The sequence below is a fragment of the Etheostoma spectabile genome, unplaced genomic scaffold, assembly GCF_008692095.1.
Source record: "Etheostoma spectabile isolate EspeVRDwgs_2016 unplaced genomic scaffold, UIUC_Espe_1.0 scaffold00003701, whole genome shotgun sequence".
Taxonomy (NCBI): Eukaryota; Metazoa; Chordata; class Actinopteri; order Perciformes; family Percidae; genus Etheostoma; species Etheostoma spectabile.
Window position 1 is genome coordinate 160,156 of NW_022603060.1, and position 20,156 is coordinate 180,311.

Sequence of the window (20,156 nt, forward strand, 5' to 3'; positions counted from 1 at the left end):
ACCATCACCTGTTCCTGCTCAGCCTAATCACCAGCACCCACCTGTGTCTCATCATCATCACCACCAGCTCTTATACCATGACCTGACATCCAGTCCCTGTCGGATCGTTAGTCTTCTCAGTATGTGTTTGGCGCCTCATCTGACTTTTGCCTGTCGTCGTTTTGTTCCGTGTCTGTCTTCGTGTTTGGTAACGTCTGTCTCTCTGTCTTCACCTCCAGTTATCCTGCTACGGACCGTCAACACTCTTCACCCCCGGATTGTCTTCACTCACCTGCCGTCACAGCATTTCCCTCTGTTTCACCTTGGTTGGTCATCTGGTGCACGGATTAGTATCAATAAACTCTCATTGAACTTCTCCTTGTCTGCGTTTGGGTTATTCTGCCAGCCGGGTCTGACAGTTTTACCGTATATAATCTTTCAACTGTTGGTAATCTTTTGTGTTGGTCAGTCCTTTAAATGAAAATCTATTCATTTTTTCTGTGTGTTTTTGAGGCCTTTAATTGCACAGGATAGCTGAAGACATGAGGGGGGGGGGGGGGGGGAATGACATGCAGCAAAGGGCCACAGGTCGGAGTTGAACCCGCGAGCGCTGTGTTGAGGAGTAAACATCTATTTAAGGGCGCACGCTCTACCGGGTGACCAACCCAAGTGCCCCAGCTAATTATTCTTAACCAAAACATTCCCTGCTTTAGTTTAATTTCTAGTGATTTGATCTTTTATCACAAACTCAAACAGACCAAACTGGTATTTGATTATCCAACCAAATCCCAAATGTCACTGGTTACTCTATCTTCCTAATAATAGCCCATCTGCTTATGAACGTAGATATAAAGGTCATTTATTAAGCGTTCCTCCACACCAACAGTCCAACTAAACACATCAACATAAAGTTGAAAATGCCTTGTTTCTTTATAAATGGGTGGTGAATTAAAGGCAAGTTATTCTGGGGAGGATACACAGCGCCCAAACCTGGTTACCCAAAAATTCTCATTAAAGGCTTGAATCTGATCTAAAAGCAGAATCAGAAGTGCTTTTATTAGTTTTCACTAAAGCCTTTAGTTACAACTTTTTATCCCTTTTTATCCCAGCCCTTTTAACTTTATTGTGAGACCAACAATGCTTCATGCCTCCATTAGGGACAAAATACAACACATTACAAAGAACATTTACTGGGCATAAAATACATCCACCTTTGGATGTGGTGGAACGGGAGATTTGTATCATGGATGTGCAGCCGACAAATTTGCAGCAGTTTTTCATGTCAATATGAACAAATATCTCTGACAAATCCAGCAATCTTGCGTTAGTGCATACATTTTGGATATTAATGAACATCCGTTACATTCAAGCCATCGCCAAGTGAGTTGCCACAAAGCTAGTTAAGATTATCAGCTCGACACAACTATCTCTGCATTTCTCAGTATGGCCATGTTCAGAAGATTGTGTTGTTTGGGGATTTTGGTACACAATTTTTTGCAATCATGGTAGACTTGTATCATCTGCACGCACCAACAGTTTTGTTGTCATTACTTAGAATTCCTCATGGGTGCAAGTGCAACAGAAACTATACACAATAGCTTTGAATGTATCATTTTTTAATTCACAGTTCGTTGGGCCAAACATGTTCAAACAAGTACAAATGGGTGTGTGTGAGACAAAACTAAATCACATTATAATTCTATGTACTTTGTGTTCTTTTGAATTATAAATACATCTAGGCGTAGTCATACACAGTTATAGACAAGCTACACCTGTATTCGTAGAGGTTTTGCAGGTTTTTTTTAATGGAGTGGCAAAAGATAATAGGCACCTGGAAGTGGCTAGACTAGAGGAAGTGACATCACACATTTGTATCTAATGAACTAAAATTAACTTTAGTCTTACAAGTTTCACAGCCAGATAAAGTTAGAATTAGAGAGTGTACACACTCTGAGTACAATGTGAAAAAATACCAACTCTAGCCCATGAAACATGTCAACAGTCATACAAAAGGTATATTACAAAGTGCTTTATTGAGAAACAGGAACAAAAACAGACACAAAAAGACAGCTTTAACACAGCAATTTCCTTTGGTTAATAAATATAAATAAACATCCTTATCATTGTTACAGTTTTTAATGGCAAATGGGCCATCTCTAACAGACATAGTGTAACTTCCCGGCAAATTATTACTCTTCACATTAGCGTGTATTAAATGCTGAGGTTACACACACTAAAAAGAGATATTTACAGTATAACATTACTTTGGCTCCTTCATTAATAGCATCAATTGACCTGATGCTCTCTGGTGTTTTCATTTGCACACATCACACATACTCACACACACTATTTCAACTAGAATATGCAATAGTTGGTTTCAGCAGAGCACTGTGTGACAGCTTTTTATAAATAAATTGTGCATACTTAGATGCAAACATGAATAAAATACATTATAAAGGCATTTTCGGTAAAAGCTCACTTACATTGGAAATTTCAAAGTGCTAAAAAGTGTTGTTCACAGAGACTATGTATACGTTGTACTCCATCCATCATGACGTCTGTTTTAGAAAGAATCATCCTCATATTCATCACTGTCATCAAGGTCAGAGTCCTCCAGGGAGTTGGTTTCAATGACGGAGTCGTTGTTGGAGATAGATACGTCCTGGGAGGAGATAATAGGAACATCAGTCAACTGAAATGCCACCACACCTGGGACACTCCTGACAGGTTAATTAACTATTTATTCTATTCTTAACAACAGTAGCAGAAGGGTGTGGTTAGTGTCTCAATACAAACAGCATCTAGTAGCATCATCAATTAAAGCAATGTAATTGTGGGGCAATAAGTGTTCTTTCCTGTTAGCATACTGTACGTAGCAATCCTGCTCATCAATGCCATTTGGACATGTCATGATAATTAAAGTGCTGTTTGCGGTATTTGTTGCTGTGCACAACCCCACAAAGTTTCCTCAAGTGTTCTCAACAAAGTTGTGTCTCATGTAATAGGCTACTTTGTACATTTCCAATAAACAAAGAATAAAGAAATATTGATTGAATATGGATAATTGTAGTATTATTGCAAGTTTGCAGCAGCAGCAGCAGGTGTATTAAAAGAGGCAAAACTAGCAGTGTGAGTAGCTGCTGTAGTATTAGTAGTTACAGTAGATGTACAACAATAGTAGTTAGTTAGTAATACCTTTTTGCCGGGAAGGTATAGTTCTTTTGGTTCATTGTTTTTCTCTTTGGGCTCTGTGTCCAAAAAGGCCACATAATGGATCAGAGTGTAGATTCTGAACAAAAACAGAACAAGTTAGATTTTATATTGAAAAAAGATGAATGGACATTATGAACTACATTAAAATCCAAACCCTGTGGATGAGAAACAAAATAATTTGATGTAGGTGCTCACCTGTGGTAGAACATTGTAAGGAACTGGATTCCAACCATTGACGCAAATCCCAGAATGAACATAAAGCCAATGGGGTCGACACGTAGTACTGTTCCGGTGGGCTTGAGGTCCAAGTCGACTAAGGTGATCGGGATAGCGACGGTGGCCTCGAAGAGCTGGAGGGTAAATGTCGCCACCAGCCACAGGGCATTCATCATGAAGTAGGCAAAGTTTATCTGTGTTTATTAAGAAAGATAGGATAAATCTTAGATAAATTACATTTGTTTCCTGTTAGACATGTACTGTAGTTTAGCTCCCCACACCTACTTTGTTTCTCAGCTGTCGCAGGTCATTCACAATCTTTTGCTGTCTCTCTTTATCAACCTGCAAAGGCTCCAAGTACTTCTTCTGAAGATCCATCCAGAACTGCTCCTCCTCCTGCAGAAAAACACACAACCCCTTTGCAATTAATTATTCTGTAATTTGTGCATGTTTAGACACAGCACATAACTGCAAATGCTTCAATGTCATGTTGAAAGCATTGGGAAACTGAATATACTGAGCATCAACTTGAAAACGTGATTCAGACGCAGTTGGTCATGCTAAAATGAGACCTACACACCTTTTTGAGTGAGGCCTCCTGCAGCTGCATGTCACTGAACACATCCTTCATTTGTGTGACCCAATCTAGAGAGAAGAGCAAGACAGAAGGTATTAGATAACATCACATTTGAAGTGAGCCGGAATTGTCTTGCAAAGAAACTTGTAGACATTTAGATTTATGCTAAAAAGTTTGGACTTACCTTGAAAATCAGGTTTCGGTTGCCTTGTAGCACAAACAGATAAATCAGATGATAAATTAGCATTCACTGTAAACATTGGGCTATCAACACGTGTGTTTTGGGGCCGGAGTTCTGGCTGTGCGGACTGTGGGATCAGGACTGGCTGGCCGTCACCGTGATGCCCGTCTCCAGAACTCTGGTTGGAGTTTTTACAACATCTGGCCCACGAGAAGAACCGTTGGCATGCACTTTTGGCTGTAAAGGTGAAGATCAACTTCAGTTTAGTCAGCAAAACAATAGTACAGATCTTGTATTTCACTTGGAATTGCATTACAATAAACTTTTTTAGTGCCAACATGGTATCTACCTTTCTGGGTTCTTGTTTGTGGGGTGGAAGGCTGTGGTGGGGCATCTCCAGCAACAGGTTTTGTCTCCCGGGTGCCCCAGGAAACGTTGTTCATGTTGACCATGGAGTAGATGGAGAGAAGGAGGTAGGCGCTTGGATGCAGAGGATGTAGAGTACGCCGTAGAAGATCAGTTGGATTTCCTGAGGATGCATTATCGCTGTGATGATGTAAATGGCAGAAATGGCAATGACGAACATGCCGCTGGGTGTCAGGATAGTCTTTTCTTTCACCATTGAGCCTGAAGAAAGATAAGGGTACAGATAGTTATAGCATTTAATCATCTTAAAGCAGTTCTTCTAAAAGGTATTTTACAAAGTACAAATACAGTTACTGCACATACGTCTGCATAAAGTTATACCTATGTCACTGGAACTTACCGATAATGGATAACGTCACCACCAACATGAGGAATGCGTACAAGACACTTAGGACTCCTGCAATTGTAATCTGAGTTTCGGACTTCAGATAAAAGCAAAGAATAAGGTAGATGACAGGCGGTATGATAGCCAGGACCAGGGAAGCGCTGGCATTCATGTTAAAGATGAAGGTAAAACTACCTGAAGGCCAAAAAGAAGCACATACACATTTATAAATGCATTTCCATAAATTTAATTATGACATTGTTGAAATGATCACACAACCAATTAAATATAGTCCAATCTCAAAAGTGTACAGAGATTATGTCCTAAAACACAAAACACCAACCTGCAACCATAAGGCAGATTGTGGCAGGGGCCAGGATGGCTGAGGCGATGGCAAAGAGCTGGTAGAACATGAAAAGTTTGGATATGCTTCGGTTTTTCTTGGAAACTGTGCTGGTTGCGCCCAAGAGATCCATCACATTGGCCATTGTGGACGGCCCCCAACGCCGACGCTGAAGATAGAATCAGCAGCATGTGGTGTGATTTTCTTTTTTTTTTTTGCTTCATGACAACTTGTATGACAAGAGATTCATATTCTGGAGGAATTGCCCAATCATTGTGGGTATTTATTGGCCCTTATAATATGTGTGTAAAGGTTCTGATCAGCTGCAGCACTCACCTGGTTGTAGAGTTCGTTGAAGTTCTCCGGTGCATTGGTGAAAGCATCAGCTGCTGCATTGTACTCCACTCTCCATCCTTGTTTCAGCAGCAGAGTACACAGCCAGCGGTCCTCACCTGCAGGAAACAGAAAATGTATTCAGGAGGGGAGACTGATTGTGAAAGATATCCCCAAGACTTATTGAAAGCAGGAAGTCCAAATCAAACAACATGTTACCTTGATCGTACTGGATGTAGTGGCTCGCCTCCATGGACTTGCTGGAGTATTTCTTCATCACGTTGTCGTCCATCAGCGCCTTTGCTCTGAATAGACTGAAGCAGCCGGGGCTGCAAAGCACACAGCCAATGACATGCTCCGCTGTCTTTTGCAGCCAATGACTAATAGCGTACTCAAACTTCTGGAACCACACTGCGGGACCTGCAAAGAAAAAGCAGAGGGATTTTAGATCTCAACACAAATGTTTGTCCAGTGCTAGTCACTGTTGGCTTTCAGCTTCAGTGGTGGATTATAGAGCTGAACAACACACATAAATTATACTTTGTCTTCTTTGTCTTCTTTGTCTTAATTGTGCAATGTGCTTACCTGAGCCAGTGGGGTGAATCCTGCCACACGCTGCTCCGACACTTGGGTACATTTTCAGACGATCGATGAGCAGCATCAAAGCAGCCGGTTGGAAGTCTGTGTCTCCATCTAAAGCCAGGATGTAGGTGTTTTGCTTTTCTTTCTGGAAGAACATGCACAATTTGTTTGCCTTTACATTTAGGTTGTATTCAATTATACTGTGGAAACATGTTGGAGCTCACACAACTAATTCACAAAAGTTGTGGATGTTTCTCTTATCTCACCTCAACTTCTGCTCTAAACTCAGGCCCGTCCTCTCCCTTCTGATAGCGTGCATAATACTTGGTCATGAGTTTCCAGCCCAGAAGATAGTAAAGATACATGACCTGGAAAAAAGAAATAAGAATTAACGAAACTACAGTAACAATGTGACCCAATGTGAACTGTAAAAGGTCCATGGGACTGACTTTTCTGGGGTCGAAATCTTTTTTTCTTCCCTACCTGGGACCATCTCTTCTTGTGGCGGATGAGATCTTTATCCTTAAAGTGAACGGTGATGATGTTCCCATGAGGCATGGCGACCTCCAGGCGTCCTCCATACGGCGTCCTTATTATATTCTGTTCAGGGATTTGCTGCTTCTTATTGAAGAACTCGTTGTTGATGTTTGTGAAGATTCTGACGACAGAGAATGAGTAAAACATTTATAGTAATTTGTACAAGGCTGATTTCTTAAAAAACTAACATTAAAATACACGGTAACTGTAGTAGACCATCTGTAAACATGGTTCTTACCCATAAACTTCTGTGAAGATCTCCACAAGGTTTAGTGCATATTTGTTGAGGTGACGCCCCCGACTATCTTTATCATCAGTGAACGCATCATCAAAGTAGATATGGGTTTCAAACTTGAAATCAGTGTTCTTTTCATCTTCTGTCTTTGGTCTGTACTTATCCAGTCTGCAGTGTTAAAAGAGACATAAAGAGAAAATGTGAGTAAATCCACTGTGATGCAGTAAATGTTGCAGTTGTTAAAAGTACACATCTAAAACCGTCTAGGCCAAGAACACAAACTAAGCTTAACTACAAACCTGTGACAGCAGCACATAAAGTAACCATGCTTTTTTGACCATTCCTGTGTAATAACAATTTACCCATGGAAATTAACAGAGAAAGAGTTAGAGAATTGGAAAGATGATCAATGCAACAAAAAACTCACCTGAATATTGAGATAATGATGTTCATCATCTCGCTGTAGGTTTCGTGCCACATTGTCGCACACAGATACACCATCAACGTTTCGTATACCCTGATGACAAGATTTGCACATTTGAGAAATACCATATTTTTAAGGAGATAATGTAAGTCTAATGGAGTAGTGCCCATATACTGTAATTTCCCCATTGGGGATCAATAAAAACAGATTACACACTTACTTCTTTTTCCTGTCTTTGGACAGGATGTCGAATCGGGTGTTGAGGAGCAGGGACTGTTCAATAAATGCTCCTTCATACAGCCTCCTGGTGAACAGGTCTTGGGTCCTCTGGATACGATCCACGTTTAGGTACCACAGATGGAGAGTGGCCAGCAAAAGGCCGAGCCACCAGGATACTGCCGACCCTGAAGGAGGATTAACAAACACATTAGATGAAAACTTTGGAAAGTACTTTAATGTATATCGTATGATGAAGCTTTTTGAGTATCCAGAAGAATTCTGCATGAAACAACAAAACAGCAAAGTAAACTGGTTGTACTTTTAAATCCAAATAAATCATGATCCAAATTTTTTGATGGGGAAATTTCTTTCTTTAAAGAAATGGCTCTTGCACACACCTCGGCACTGGGGCTGACCGGTATAAAGATATGGTATTAAGGTAGATACGAAGGATGACATGAAGGTATGAAGGCATAAAGGGTGTGGTGTCCCGAGGACGGACTGTTCCTTTTTAATGTGTGACAAAATGCATTGTTACTCATACAAGGCTTTACATTAATACCTGTCAATAATCCAATGTCAGCCATCTTGGACATGTCCAGGAAGCACAGAGTGTGTGTGACATCCAAAACCAGCTCTCGGAACACATTGTCATTTAGGCTTTGGTTTCTTCCATCCACAACTTGACTGCAGTAGCCTATGAAGTTGATTGAAGTCCCGTTCAAACTGGTTCTGTAGTTTTGATAGTAAACGATAACGGGGACAACAAACAGAACCATGACGGCCAGAGAGGCCAGGTACAAAGGCATGATGAAGCATCGCCGCAGGGCGTGCATCTTGCAGGCTACCAAAGAAAACCAGTGGCAGAGTGCAGATGAGATCAGCTGGACCCCGATGATGATGGCTATAATTTTTGTCTCACGGCTTGGAATCAGGGTCACGATTTTCCAGTCCATGTTGTCCAAGTGGACGTAGGCTCCGAGCACACAGGCGGTCACGGCAATCCTCAGCAGGCTGGTTAGGATGCGCACTACATTCTGGCACTTTGTCAAGTCTTTACAGAAATTGTTGAGGAATACGGAGTTGCTGTTCTTGCTGATAAGTCTCAAATAGCTCTCCCACCAGTTCAAAGACACCAAGAAGGACGCACCAACAGCCAGACCCACCCAAATGATCATCTTGACATCAGTAGGATTCTTTGTGATGTATAGATAGAGGAACAGGGCGTAACCCAGCAAAATGAGGATGAAGGCAAAGATGGACGGCAGCAGGAAGCGGTTTCTTTCTTTGGCGGAGCATTGAGCTATCACCTGGAGGAGCGCAGAGAGAACGGCTACACCATTCAGAATTGCCACGTTGGTCACGATGTCTAAGTGTGGCATCGCCACTATGGTGAGAATCGCTACACCTGTAGCCACTAGGAACTCAAAGAAAAGGACCTGAAGAAGAAGCAGAAGATCATAATAGGTTACAATGCAGTAACAAAAAAAGAGTCAGGATGCCTGTGAGGTTCTGTTTTTTGGCATCCAGTGAAAGAAAGCTTGGAAATATTATTTTGTCTTACCAGTGCTACAGTTGATTTTCTTGGCAGCTTTGACGTTTTATAGCATGACTTCCAAAAGCTTTTGAGCAATAGAAAAACACTGGAAATGATGAGGGCGCAGCCGATACACAGCAGAGCAACGGGTTTCATGTTATCTGGGAGGACTTTTGTGCCTTTGTGGGACAAGGTAATGAGCAGTAGGAACGTCGTCTGGAACAGAGCCAAAACAAAATTAGCATTTAATTACAGTTGTTACTCTTATATAAGATGTTCCAATGCCTGGGTTTCTCACTTAATGTAATCCTTCTGAGTTAGACAGAAACAAATCTATAATTTCCTAGTTGTGGAATGAACCAGCATGTATTTGGGTGCCAGAATTAACTCAGATATTCCATGGGTCAACTAAGTAAGTTGACCTGTCTTTGGAGTAGACACCTTATGCAAATCATAAATTCCTTCATTTCTAAAAAATGTATAAATAATAGCAAACCTTGCTACATAGCGCCAATCCAAAGACAAACACTGCGACGATAGCCAGAGAGGCGATCTTTAGCAGTTTGATGATCTTCCATGGCGTCTGTTCATCCTTAATGATGGGAGTCTCCCTGCAGGTATCCCACGGCTTCCTGAATTAACACAGCAAAATGTTAAAGGCAGGCAGTAGGAAGGTCCGCGGAAAACTAATACAATAGGAAGTAGAAATGCAATAAATATACAGTACGAACAATTTTTGAAATAGATACAATATAGATAGGCAAGGCAAGGCAGCTTTATTTGTAGAGCACATTTCAGCAACAGGGCAATTCAAAGTGCTTTACACAAAATCAGTTAAACAGATAAAACACATGAATAGACAGTTAAAAAATAGATACATAAAACACAAGAATAAAAGTTACAGTGCAGCATAAACTTTTTTCGTCAAGACGTGGTGTTTACCCCCTACCCTAACCCTAACCCTAACCCTAACCATGACAAATTACATGTCTAAACACTCAGGGGGACGCCCTGAGCACCGGGAACACACTCCCAACGCAATACAATCGTCCTAGTCAAAGTAAGACAAAATGAAAAAAAGGAGAGGAGAGGATTACAAAGAACCAAGTTTGAGCTGGCTGCGACCTTCCTACGAGGACTTATGAACTTTCTTTTTGTCAAATTTTGACCATTTTTGCATATCTCGAGAACCGTAAGTCGTAGAGACATGGGGACACTTCAAGCGTGTCCAGAGACCCCCAAAATGGGGAGGCGGAGCTTGGTTTCATCCCTCTATCTCCTTTCGTTTTTTGTCTATTAAATTTTTTTCGTCAAGACGTGGTGTTTACCCACTATCCTAACCCTAACCCCTAACCCTAACCCTAACCCCTAACCCTAACCCCTAACCCCTAACCCCTAACCCTAACCCCTAACCCTAACCCTTTTCGTCAAGACGTGGTGTTAGATAGATGGATAGGTAGGTAGGTAGGTAGGTAGGTAGATAAAAAAGCGTACATTATAAATAAATGACTGATACATTTGTATAATTTATAAACAGCTCCTAATGCAATGCAATGTAAGGTAAAAAATAATAATTCAAATGTTGTTAAATAATTCTTCAGAGAAGAAGTTAATAATAATGAACTACTTTCATTTTATACTTACATAATAATGTGTTATAAGTAATGCATTATTAACATATGTACTGCTTGGTAAATAGAAAAAATCTGATGATGTAAATCAATTCACTTTTTCTGGTTTAAAAAAGTGCATAGATAATTTCCCTTGTTAAATTTACTTGACAATATTACAGCAAATATCAAATCTGAGTTAATGGCTTGCTGTTATGTCATTATTTTCAATTCAATTCAAACAACCTTTTTTAGATTATTTTGAATGACACAAATTCAATAAACTGGAAGTAAATAAAAAGTTAACATTTAGACCGGCAGAGTACTTACTTTATGTTGCCTCTGTCTTTCTCCATCCTTTCTTCGGGATTGGTATTGTGACTGATGCTGTGAAGGTAGAATGGGTGAGTTATATACTCATGACAAAAAGGGTTTGGTTGCATTGTCATCAGGCCAGCCCATTTTTGTTTGTTCCTAATCCAGAACACAAATACCTCAATCAAAATGGAAGGACAGTTTGTATTTGAGCCTTAGTCACAAAGACTACAATAAAACAAATTGTACTGACTGCAGGTCAATTGCTGTTGTGCGATACCAATGTTTCTGTATCTGCTGTGTGTTGGGAGCACTGACGGGAGAAGTACACAGATCTAGTACGCAAGTAAAAGTAGCAATAACACAGTTGTGGAAAGTTTGTTTTCCTTAAAGACAGGGATGGTCATGTTAAAACATTAGCAAGATTTGAAAGAAGCATCTCCTTGGGACTCCGTCTAACCCCTCCCCTTGCCCCAGGGGCTCCAACCCACACACACTCACACACACACATACACACAAGCTGGCTCGACGCACACACCAGCGCAAAAGTATAGCTTTGTAGTAGAGCTCTGGCTAATTATTAACCCCTCACCTTGTCCTATTGTTGTTTCATTTCTTTCTACATTTTTTCTCCCCAGATCTACTTTGTATTTAATTTGTAGCACTTTGAGATTTGTTTAAAGTGCAATACAAACAAAATGTATTATTAGTATTAGTAGTAGTAGTAGTAGTAGTAGTAGTAGGAGTAGTAGTTTTTTTTGCCAATTTTCTAGAAATCATTTAAATTGGAATCCAAGTAATAATGACAAAACTGTCAGCACGTCCACTTGATACAAGCCTTACATGATTGTGCGTGCCCCCCAACCCCCACCCCTCCGCCACACAGTTGCTAGTAGCCAAGGAGGACACGGAGGATTAAGAAAAACATGATGGACTCTTCAGAAGAGGTCATTATCTTTACTCGTGCTTCTGGGTGCGAAAGTCATCGGACGCCACGATCTTCTGAACGCAGCCATACCGAGAAATCCAGAGAGAGTTACGTGGAGCTGATTGTCTTAATTAGCTTTGTAGCAACTCGTTTGGCAACGGAATGAATGTAACGTCGTTCATTAACCCTAGTGTGGTGTTCATAGTTTTGTTACACAGCCAATGATCCCGGGTCTGGTGGACCCACAACATTATTAGGCTTTTAAATCAGTTCAGACATAAGAATTTTTGTCAAAACACTAAACAGATGTTTACTGTAGCTCAATTACCAACGATATATACATCATTTATGGTTCATATTTTCCATTTACCCCTGTGAGATCACATTTATGATCCTATATTCATTTTCATTTTTGTGAGAAAACAAGGAAATTTAATTATGGAAAAAGGAAAAAGACTTTTGGTCATTATTGGTGCTTAGTTCTCAGAACTGAATCAGGACCGGTGAAAGTGCTTGAAATGTAAACGTGTGTGGGAATAGCGGGTGAAGAAATGCAACATAGTGTCATGGGGGGGGGGGGGGGGTACCATGTGCAGTTATTGAAAATAAGTTATTTTAATGTTCTTTATAGAAAATGAGCCAAGACAAATGAATTTGAGTTAAAAGAAATAATAAAAAGCACTAATCATCTGTCTGGAATGAGGATTCCATATATATATCCTCAAAAACAAAAACAACGTCTTTATAAACATTTTTAGTATTTTATTTTTCAATGAATGATTGATAACAGATCTAAGAATGTAAAACTTTTTTTTACATTTTAACAGATAAGTTGTATTACGGAGTGAAAAGAAACTCAGTTGTTTCCTTTAGTTTCCTTTAGCAGTAAGAGATTCAATCAATTTTATTTATAGTATTAAATCCTAACAAGAGTCATGTATCGCAAGACACTTTACAGGTAGAGTAGGTCTAGACCAGACTCTATAATTTACAAATACAGAGCAATTCCAATAATTCCACTTACTGCCTTTCCAAGAGGAAATCAGTTAATTAACTGCCACATATATATAATATATAAGAACATCTTACATTACCAGACAACAACATATTCAACAATTCAACTCCTTTTGCAAACGTGGAAATGGCGTGTTGCTGCATTATGATTGTATAACATTTGCAAGAAACTGGTTGATATACGGTACAGAAATGCTACGCCCACTTGCAGAATACAGAGTATCTGTTGAGAAAAATCAACATGACTAAAAAATGAATGTTGTCAAAATGAAACTTGTTTTACTCAGGTACATACAGTAATGTGTCATTTGAACAGGTATTGTTGGCCTTTGTAAGATAGGACGGCTTAAGACATGAATGTGGGAGAGAGAGCTACACAGTACACATGTTGAAGCAGGTGTGCCACCTAGGTGCTCCGTTGCCGTAGACTTTTAGATGTAACGGGTGATTTGATGCCAAAGTTTCCTTGAGATGTGCCCTGGGGAAACTGCTTCTGTCGCATCAAATGTCAAAAAACTACAAACTGCTGTTTGTCATAGCAATGTAATCACAAAGATACACATGTACCTGTTATTCATCCGACCACAAAATCAGGATCGCAAAACAGTTGTTGAAAATTGCGGGACAGAATCCAGACAGAGACTTCTACCATTTTAGTTGGGTGAAAAACAGACCCAACCTGAACTACACAAACATACTGTATGTGGACAGGAGTGCTCACATATGTATGTGTTATGTATCTTTAATTGAAAACTTGCATTTAAAACTGTAGGTGTGCATAGTGTTTGAAATTGAGTCATTGAGAGCTCATTGTATTTTAGTTATTATTGTTAGCCATCAATATTGATCTATGCATGCTATTTTTAGATGGCTATGTTTAGCTGAGGTTTGCCTTTGCTATTGGTCTGTTTCCTTTCGAAACCGTCTGCATTGCTTTGCTTTGTTGTTGCAGAACCACACACACAGATACACAAGCCTGTTTCTTTACATACACCTTCTAAACCGCAGCCCTGGGGCCTCTTGTATAAAAGTTGCGTGCGCATGAAAAGCTCATTATATCTGCTGGTATTCCATTAAAGTGTGATCATTTATGTGGATAATTTTTTTTACATCTTTCACATCAATAACTGTTTAATTCGCACGCTACTTAACCTCTGTGAGTTAGGGAAATGAATGAAAAATCCAATTGGAAAATATTTTCAGTCATTCTCTGTATTTCCCATGGATGAAATATCTTACTCACTGTGCAACAAAAAGATCGGCACAGACCAATGCAATCTGTGATTCTGTAGTTGCAGAAGGCGGGACGCACGGATCCCTCTCCCCTAGAACAAACCCTGTTTCGGGTGGGCAAACTAACTGGATGTGTAATTGATCCCATGGATGATTTGCAGGCTATGAGAGTAAAAGTATACCCGGTCCACCAAACACCGGGCCGTCTTGACTGTCTTGATTCTGCACACATCTGTTATATTTCATTATTTCATCCATGCGTGGCGCAGCGGATCCGTGCGCATTGTCACATGCCGTGGAGATGCCGGCCTCACTGACCTCTCCTCCTCTGAGTCGGGTCTCCCTCGCGATGGACTCAGTTCCACTGAGCCGACTAATTTATGAAAAAAAATGGCATTACATCAGTGAGATCAAACTGCTTATTGTGCGTAATTTGGACTGACACTGAGACGCATGTTGTTCTGTATCTGGTGTGGCGCTGCCACTATTGGTTTGAGTTCCACTTTGACTTAAACTAGACTTTATTTTTTATTTCTGCCATGGTTCTATGCATTCACTGCCCGGTCACCATTTGACACTCTGGGCATTTTCTTTTATTGCTTATCCGAGATGGTAAACCTTCAAACAGAATTTTTTTTTTCTCGCCTCAACCTCTGCGATTAGCACCTCCAACGTCACAAGAATTATTTTTTCCATCTGCAGCGGGATAACTTTTTGTGATTGGACAAAGAATGACGTCGGGGGCGAATTTATAGTCATTTCCATATTAATTTATGGGAGGAGTCAAGGCGGGGTCGGTGCTCATTCATGTGCGCTCAACATCACGTTGAAGGAAAGGTGTGCAGGACCAGGCGTAAGCCCGGTTTCATACATGGGACTATTTCTGTGCCTAGGTACTTTTCAAGTTTTGGCCGTACGCCATCTTCTGGTATGAAAGCTGCGCAATCTTCTACACATGAGGCCCCAGGACACTGCATCTCTCTTCTCTCACACTCTCAGATGAACTTTGAAATAATGTAAAGACCCAACACCCTGAAGTGGTTCGTTTCCACGCCTAGTGAACCATATTTACATATTCTCCTGCACAATGATTAAGACACAGACAGAAAGAGTAGGCGTAGGATTCTGTATGCATGAGGGGTGCAGGGGCGTGTGAATTTAATTGGAAGTGGTTTGTAGCAAAGGCCACAGGCAAAGGCGTGGCGGACACAGGGGGAACGTGGGAGACATCACAAATTAACAAGGACATTTTCTCAGTGTTAAGAGGTGGCGGTATACAATAACCGGCAAGGATAAATAAAACATTGGAAGTATCAGAATACTGAATACTGGCCCATTTGATAGGGTGATTGTATTTTATATCCTAAAGGTCAAAGGTTAACTTTACTGTGACATCATATTGTTCTGCAAAAACACTTTTCTGGCCATTGACGCCATAACTGAGGAACAGAAGGGGAGGCATGTGGTAGGACACTCAATTGCTGACACTAGTAGGCTGCGTTCAGAAATCTTGAGTTGTCCGTGGGACATTTCTGCAAAAACGCCGATCTTTCCATACATTTTGAATGGGTGTATTGCGTTTAGGCTGAGGCAGGGGGCGCCGCAGAGGGGACAAGCAAAAAAAATGCTGCGGGCTAGCGGCAAAAGGTTAAGACCGACTCAACTTTTGGAAAAACACAACACCACATCACGGTACGGTGGCCAATCATGTAACCAGAGATCAGACGTGTTGGTGTGATTTGACCAGGTCTAAGGGTGGTGGGGGGGTTAAAGAACGCAATAGGGAGTCCCACAAATGGGCCACAACCCTGCTTTAACTTGCCGGATCAATTTTGGTGTGTGTGCACACATAACTCAATGATTCACTTAATTGAACAAAGAATTTTTGCGTTGTACATTCTCATTGTTAAAGATGACTAACACGTTATGCACCCATCATTTCAAGATGTATTTCAAGTTCTGTCTCATTATTGAGTCCTTTGTTTTTTTTTTACCTCTGACACACTAAATTATTTGTACGGCATGCAAAGAATCTGTAACCATGCCTCAGCGATACAAGGAAGACAAACTGCAACAAACTGCTTAATCGCTCCATGCACCTGCAGCTTTTAATGTCTGATTGGTTGCTTTCAGTTACTGCATGAATTAATTACACTTTTTTTCTCAGGTTTTCATGTATTTTCCAATATGTATACCAAACATCTACTGTATATCTCAAACTTACAAGTCCACACTATTTGTGAACTTGCATTTACACTTTCCATAAAAAATGAAAGTTGGCAAACTTTCTTTTATTCATTTTAACAGTTTTTACCTGCATGTAGTGTACATTACGAAGTAAATGGACTACTGGCTGTTGTTACAGATGTGTAGATAGTTTCGCATTGCTCTGGCTAGTCCTCACAGCATTCTGGGATGGGAGGGAAAGCGTGCTTTGGTTTATTGGCATTTCTTTAAACCAATCACAATTACTGTGCCGCTGCAAAACACTTGTTTTGGCGGAACATGTGTCTTTTCCACAGAGAGGTTAGTCGTGCAACAAAAATCTCAGATTGGACAGATACTCTAGCTACCTGTCTCAATTTACAGTCAGGCTTCCGTAAATGTTTTAGTTGACTTTTGGGATTTAACATCTCTGTCCTTTTCACAGAACCACTGAACGTTTTCCATGATTTGTCCTGGGCCTCAACCAAGTAATTTCACAGTAGCTGTTTAAACTCAACAAAACCATAAAGATCTAAAAATTCTTGTAACTGCTAAACACCGTATTCAATAAAGGGCATATTTTGTAGTTCAGGTTCAATTCAATTCAATTTTATTTAGAAAGCGCTAAATCACAACAACAGTTATCTCATTGCGCTTTTCATAAAAGAGCAGGTCTAGACCGTACTCTGATGTTATTTACAGAAACCCAACAGTTCCCACCAAGAGCCTGCACTAGGCAACAGAGGCAAGGAAAAACTTCCTTTAAGAGGCAGAAAGCTCGAGCAGAACCATCTGAGGTCATCTGCCTTGACCGGTTGGGGGTGAGAGAAAAAGACAGAGAGAGAGAGAGAGAGAGAGAGAGAGAGACACAGACAGACAGACAGACAGAGAGAGACATGGAGAATTGTAGCAGAGGGTGTCGAGCAGGAACATGGAGGCAGCAGGTGACTCCAACCACAGATCCAGAGCCAGAAACACCTGCAGGAAGCGATAGGAGGAGAGAGGAGAGGGGCGAGTGAGCACAAGACTCCGGGAAAGGGAAGAAGTCGAGTTAGTAACATGCATTCGAGTTAGTAACATGCATTACATGTTCAGGTATGATGAGCTGTTGATAAGAAAACAAGTCACAGAGAATATAAGCACCATTGATGGCTTGCAATTAACTTTATGGTAATTAAGTACAATTATAACACATAAGTGACTCCTCCTTTGTCCGATTGTCCTAATTGCAGGTTTTTTGTATGGATGTAAACGAGTAGAAACAAAGACGTACATCATTGAAAACACGCACAAACATGAGTTTGTGACTGAACCACAATTTATTTTTAAACCTTGTTGATGTATTGTTTTATTTTTGGAGTTCAGCTTCGGCCTCAAACCAGATAGCAACATTCAAATTAAACTCAAATTAGACACCATTTTGTGATGGGATCACACCAGCTGACACCAAAATGGGCCCCGTCCTTACCTCCCACCCCCCTAGTTCCAGCACCCTTGCTTGGATCACACCTATATTCCAGCCCAGTTTCACGGCAGTTTGTAAAATGGTGACGTTATATAATCTATTGATTTGTGTACAGGGACACAATTTTCAGGTTTTTTTTGTGGTGGTGAGCAATGAATGTTATACTAATGTATGTTAATGGTAAGCATCTTTTGTGATAACAGCACCATTACGGTACCGAACAGTACTGAAAGGCCTGCAGAAAATCTGCATAAGGAGGGTAGTTGGGGTGGTGGATGTGTCAAACAACAGAGGACTTGCACCCCATAGACGGGCATCGCCATTGTTGTCCCCGTCTAGCGCATGTAGCCTTTCATTTCCCAATTGTTGCGTCCCCCAGAGACTGCGGATAGTGTCCCGGTAGCCGTTGTTGTCACCGTTTACCGTGTGTGGCCTTTCATTTCCCAATTGTTGCGTCCCCCAGAGCAGCCCAGTGTTATGGCAGTTGTCGCAAGCATGTGGCATTTCATTTCCTCATCGTCGCGTCCTCCAGAGCCCGCAGATCATGTCCCGGCGGCCGTAGTTGTCCCCCAGAGCAGGCTGCTGCAGCCTAGTCTCATGGCCGTTCGTCAAATGGTCACCACCACGAGAAAATCGTGTCCCTGCTGACGAATCAATAGATCAAAATAACGTGACCATTACTGCCGTGAGACTGGGTTGCAGCCTATTCAAACTCAAGCTTTATGTGGATCTCCACACCTGTAAATATTTGTGACTGCAGTTTGCACGACTGGGACACTATTGTGGCGTAAACTGGCCGCAGATTGACGCCAAAGTACTCCCAACAGCCTCTTCATTCCTGCTGCAGTGGTGTTTCCAGTACCATATTTTGCCATGATGACACACACACACACACACACACACACACCACACACACACACACACACACACACACACACAACACACACACACACACACACACAAACAATACCAGTGTCGTTGTCATGGCTTTGCTTGTGTGCGTGCGTGCCTGCGTGTGTAAAAGCTTTTACTGAATGTGATAGTACTTTGCACAGCAAGTTAATATTTACTGCATCTTAACTATAGAAAAGTTGCAAAAAAATGTATTTAAGTCCACCACCGCTGGAAATCTTTGAAAAAAAACACATTTTGACCAGCAACATGTAAATGGTAATATTAGAGAAATATTTATTTTCATTAGCCATGTAAACAGCTTAGTCAGAATATTTTCTTTTAGTACTGAGGCCAAAAACTGGAATATTATGCATGTAAACGTAGTGATACTGAAATAGAGTTTGTGCCTCTGCCCTGTGATTCATATCCGCTCTCGTATAAAATTCCATTTCAGGTATGTGGTATCCTGCAGGCAGATTTACGTGAACACTGGAATAGATCAGAGCGGTGGTTAGTGTTATTAGTAACACCTAGGCTTTTCCTATTATGACGCATGTCTAATGTGAGCAGGTTTCAAAATTAGCATAATTTACAGCCATGTGTAATGCTGCTAAACTTCAAACATCCACTAGCCTGGCCTCTCTGAGGATTCCACCTTGTTCATCACCTGTTGTTACTTAGGTAATGGCTCATTGTTGGAAGGTTAAAACACTCAACCCTGAGTCTGAATGACTGTTGCACCCACACGATGACTTCAGAAATCAGATTTAAACATTGAGTTATTTAAACATTGATCTTTTTACATCAATGTAAACAAGGTGGTAGCTGCATCATTTGCACACAGTATTTAATTACCTAGGCTGCTCCAACATGTGAATTTAGAGTGGCTAGTTTCAATCTTAATAATTCAAGGATGCGTATGTGTCCATAAGTCTACCAAGTTTGGGCAAGGCGGACCATGATCGGATCCTGTTCTGTCCCAAATATGTCCCACTTATAAGGAGGGACAAACAGGAAACGATCACGGTGAAAAAGGTGACAAAAGACGCAATTGAGAAAAAGATGCGTTCAAAAATACGGACTGGGCAGTCTTTGAAAATAGTGCCAAGGACATGAATTAACTTACTGAGTCCGCATGTGGGTATATCAATTTTTGCAATGATGTGGTTGTATAGGAAAAGAGGGTTAAGGTATAAATTGTAAACCCTAGATGAATGCTGAAATTAAAAGGTTAATTAATGACAAAAGGAAATCCTTTGCTAGGGGAGATACAGATAATGAGAAATATTGGTATAAATGCGAAATAGAAAATGATTTTAAAGTGAATGATATGAAGAAAGTCTGGGAAGGAGTGCGGTTGATGAG

At 40.8% G+C, this 20,156-nt stretch overlaps 1 protein-coding gene across 1 annotated transcript; it reads right to left on the bottom strand.

Moving 5' to 3' along the window:
- Window positions 1–2,372: 2,372 nt before the first annotated feature.
- On the bottom strand, window positions 2,373–11,104 carry LOC116676717 (chitin synthase chs-2-like). The gene is given in 22 exon segments (XM_032507623.1): window positions 2,373–2,641; window positions 3,175–3,268; window positions 3,388–3,602; window positions 3,694–3,804; window positions 3,989–4,053; window positions 4,170–4,403; window positions 4,516–4,653; window positions 4,656–4,793; window positions 4,933–5,112; window positions 5,261–5,429; window positions 5,597–5,712; window positions 5,813–6,013; window positions 6,179–6,320; window positions 6,442–6,543; window positions 6,659–6,833; window positions 6,951–7,115; window positions 7,375–7,464; window positions 7,592–7,775; window positions 8,153–9,029; window positions 9,155–9,343; window positions 9,624–9,759; window positions 11,068–11,104. Coding segments are annotated over 22 exon segments (3,846 nt in total). The 5' UTR covers window positions 11,094–11,104; the 3' UTR covers window positions 2,373–2,542.
- Window positions 11,105–20,156: the final 9,052 nt, after the last annotated feature.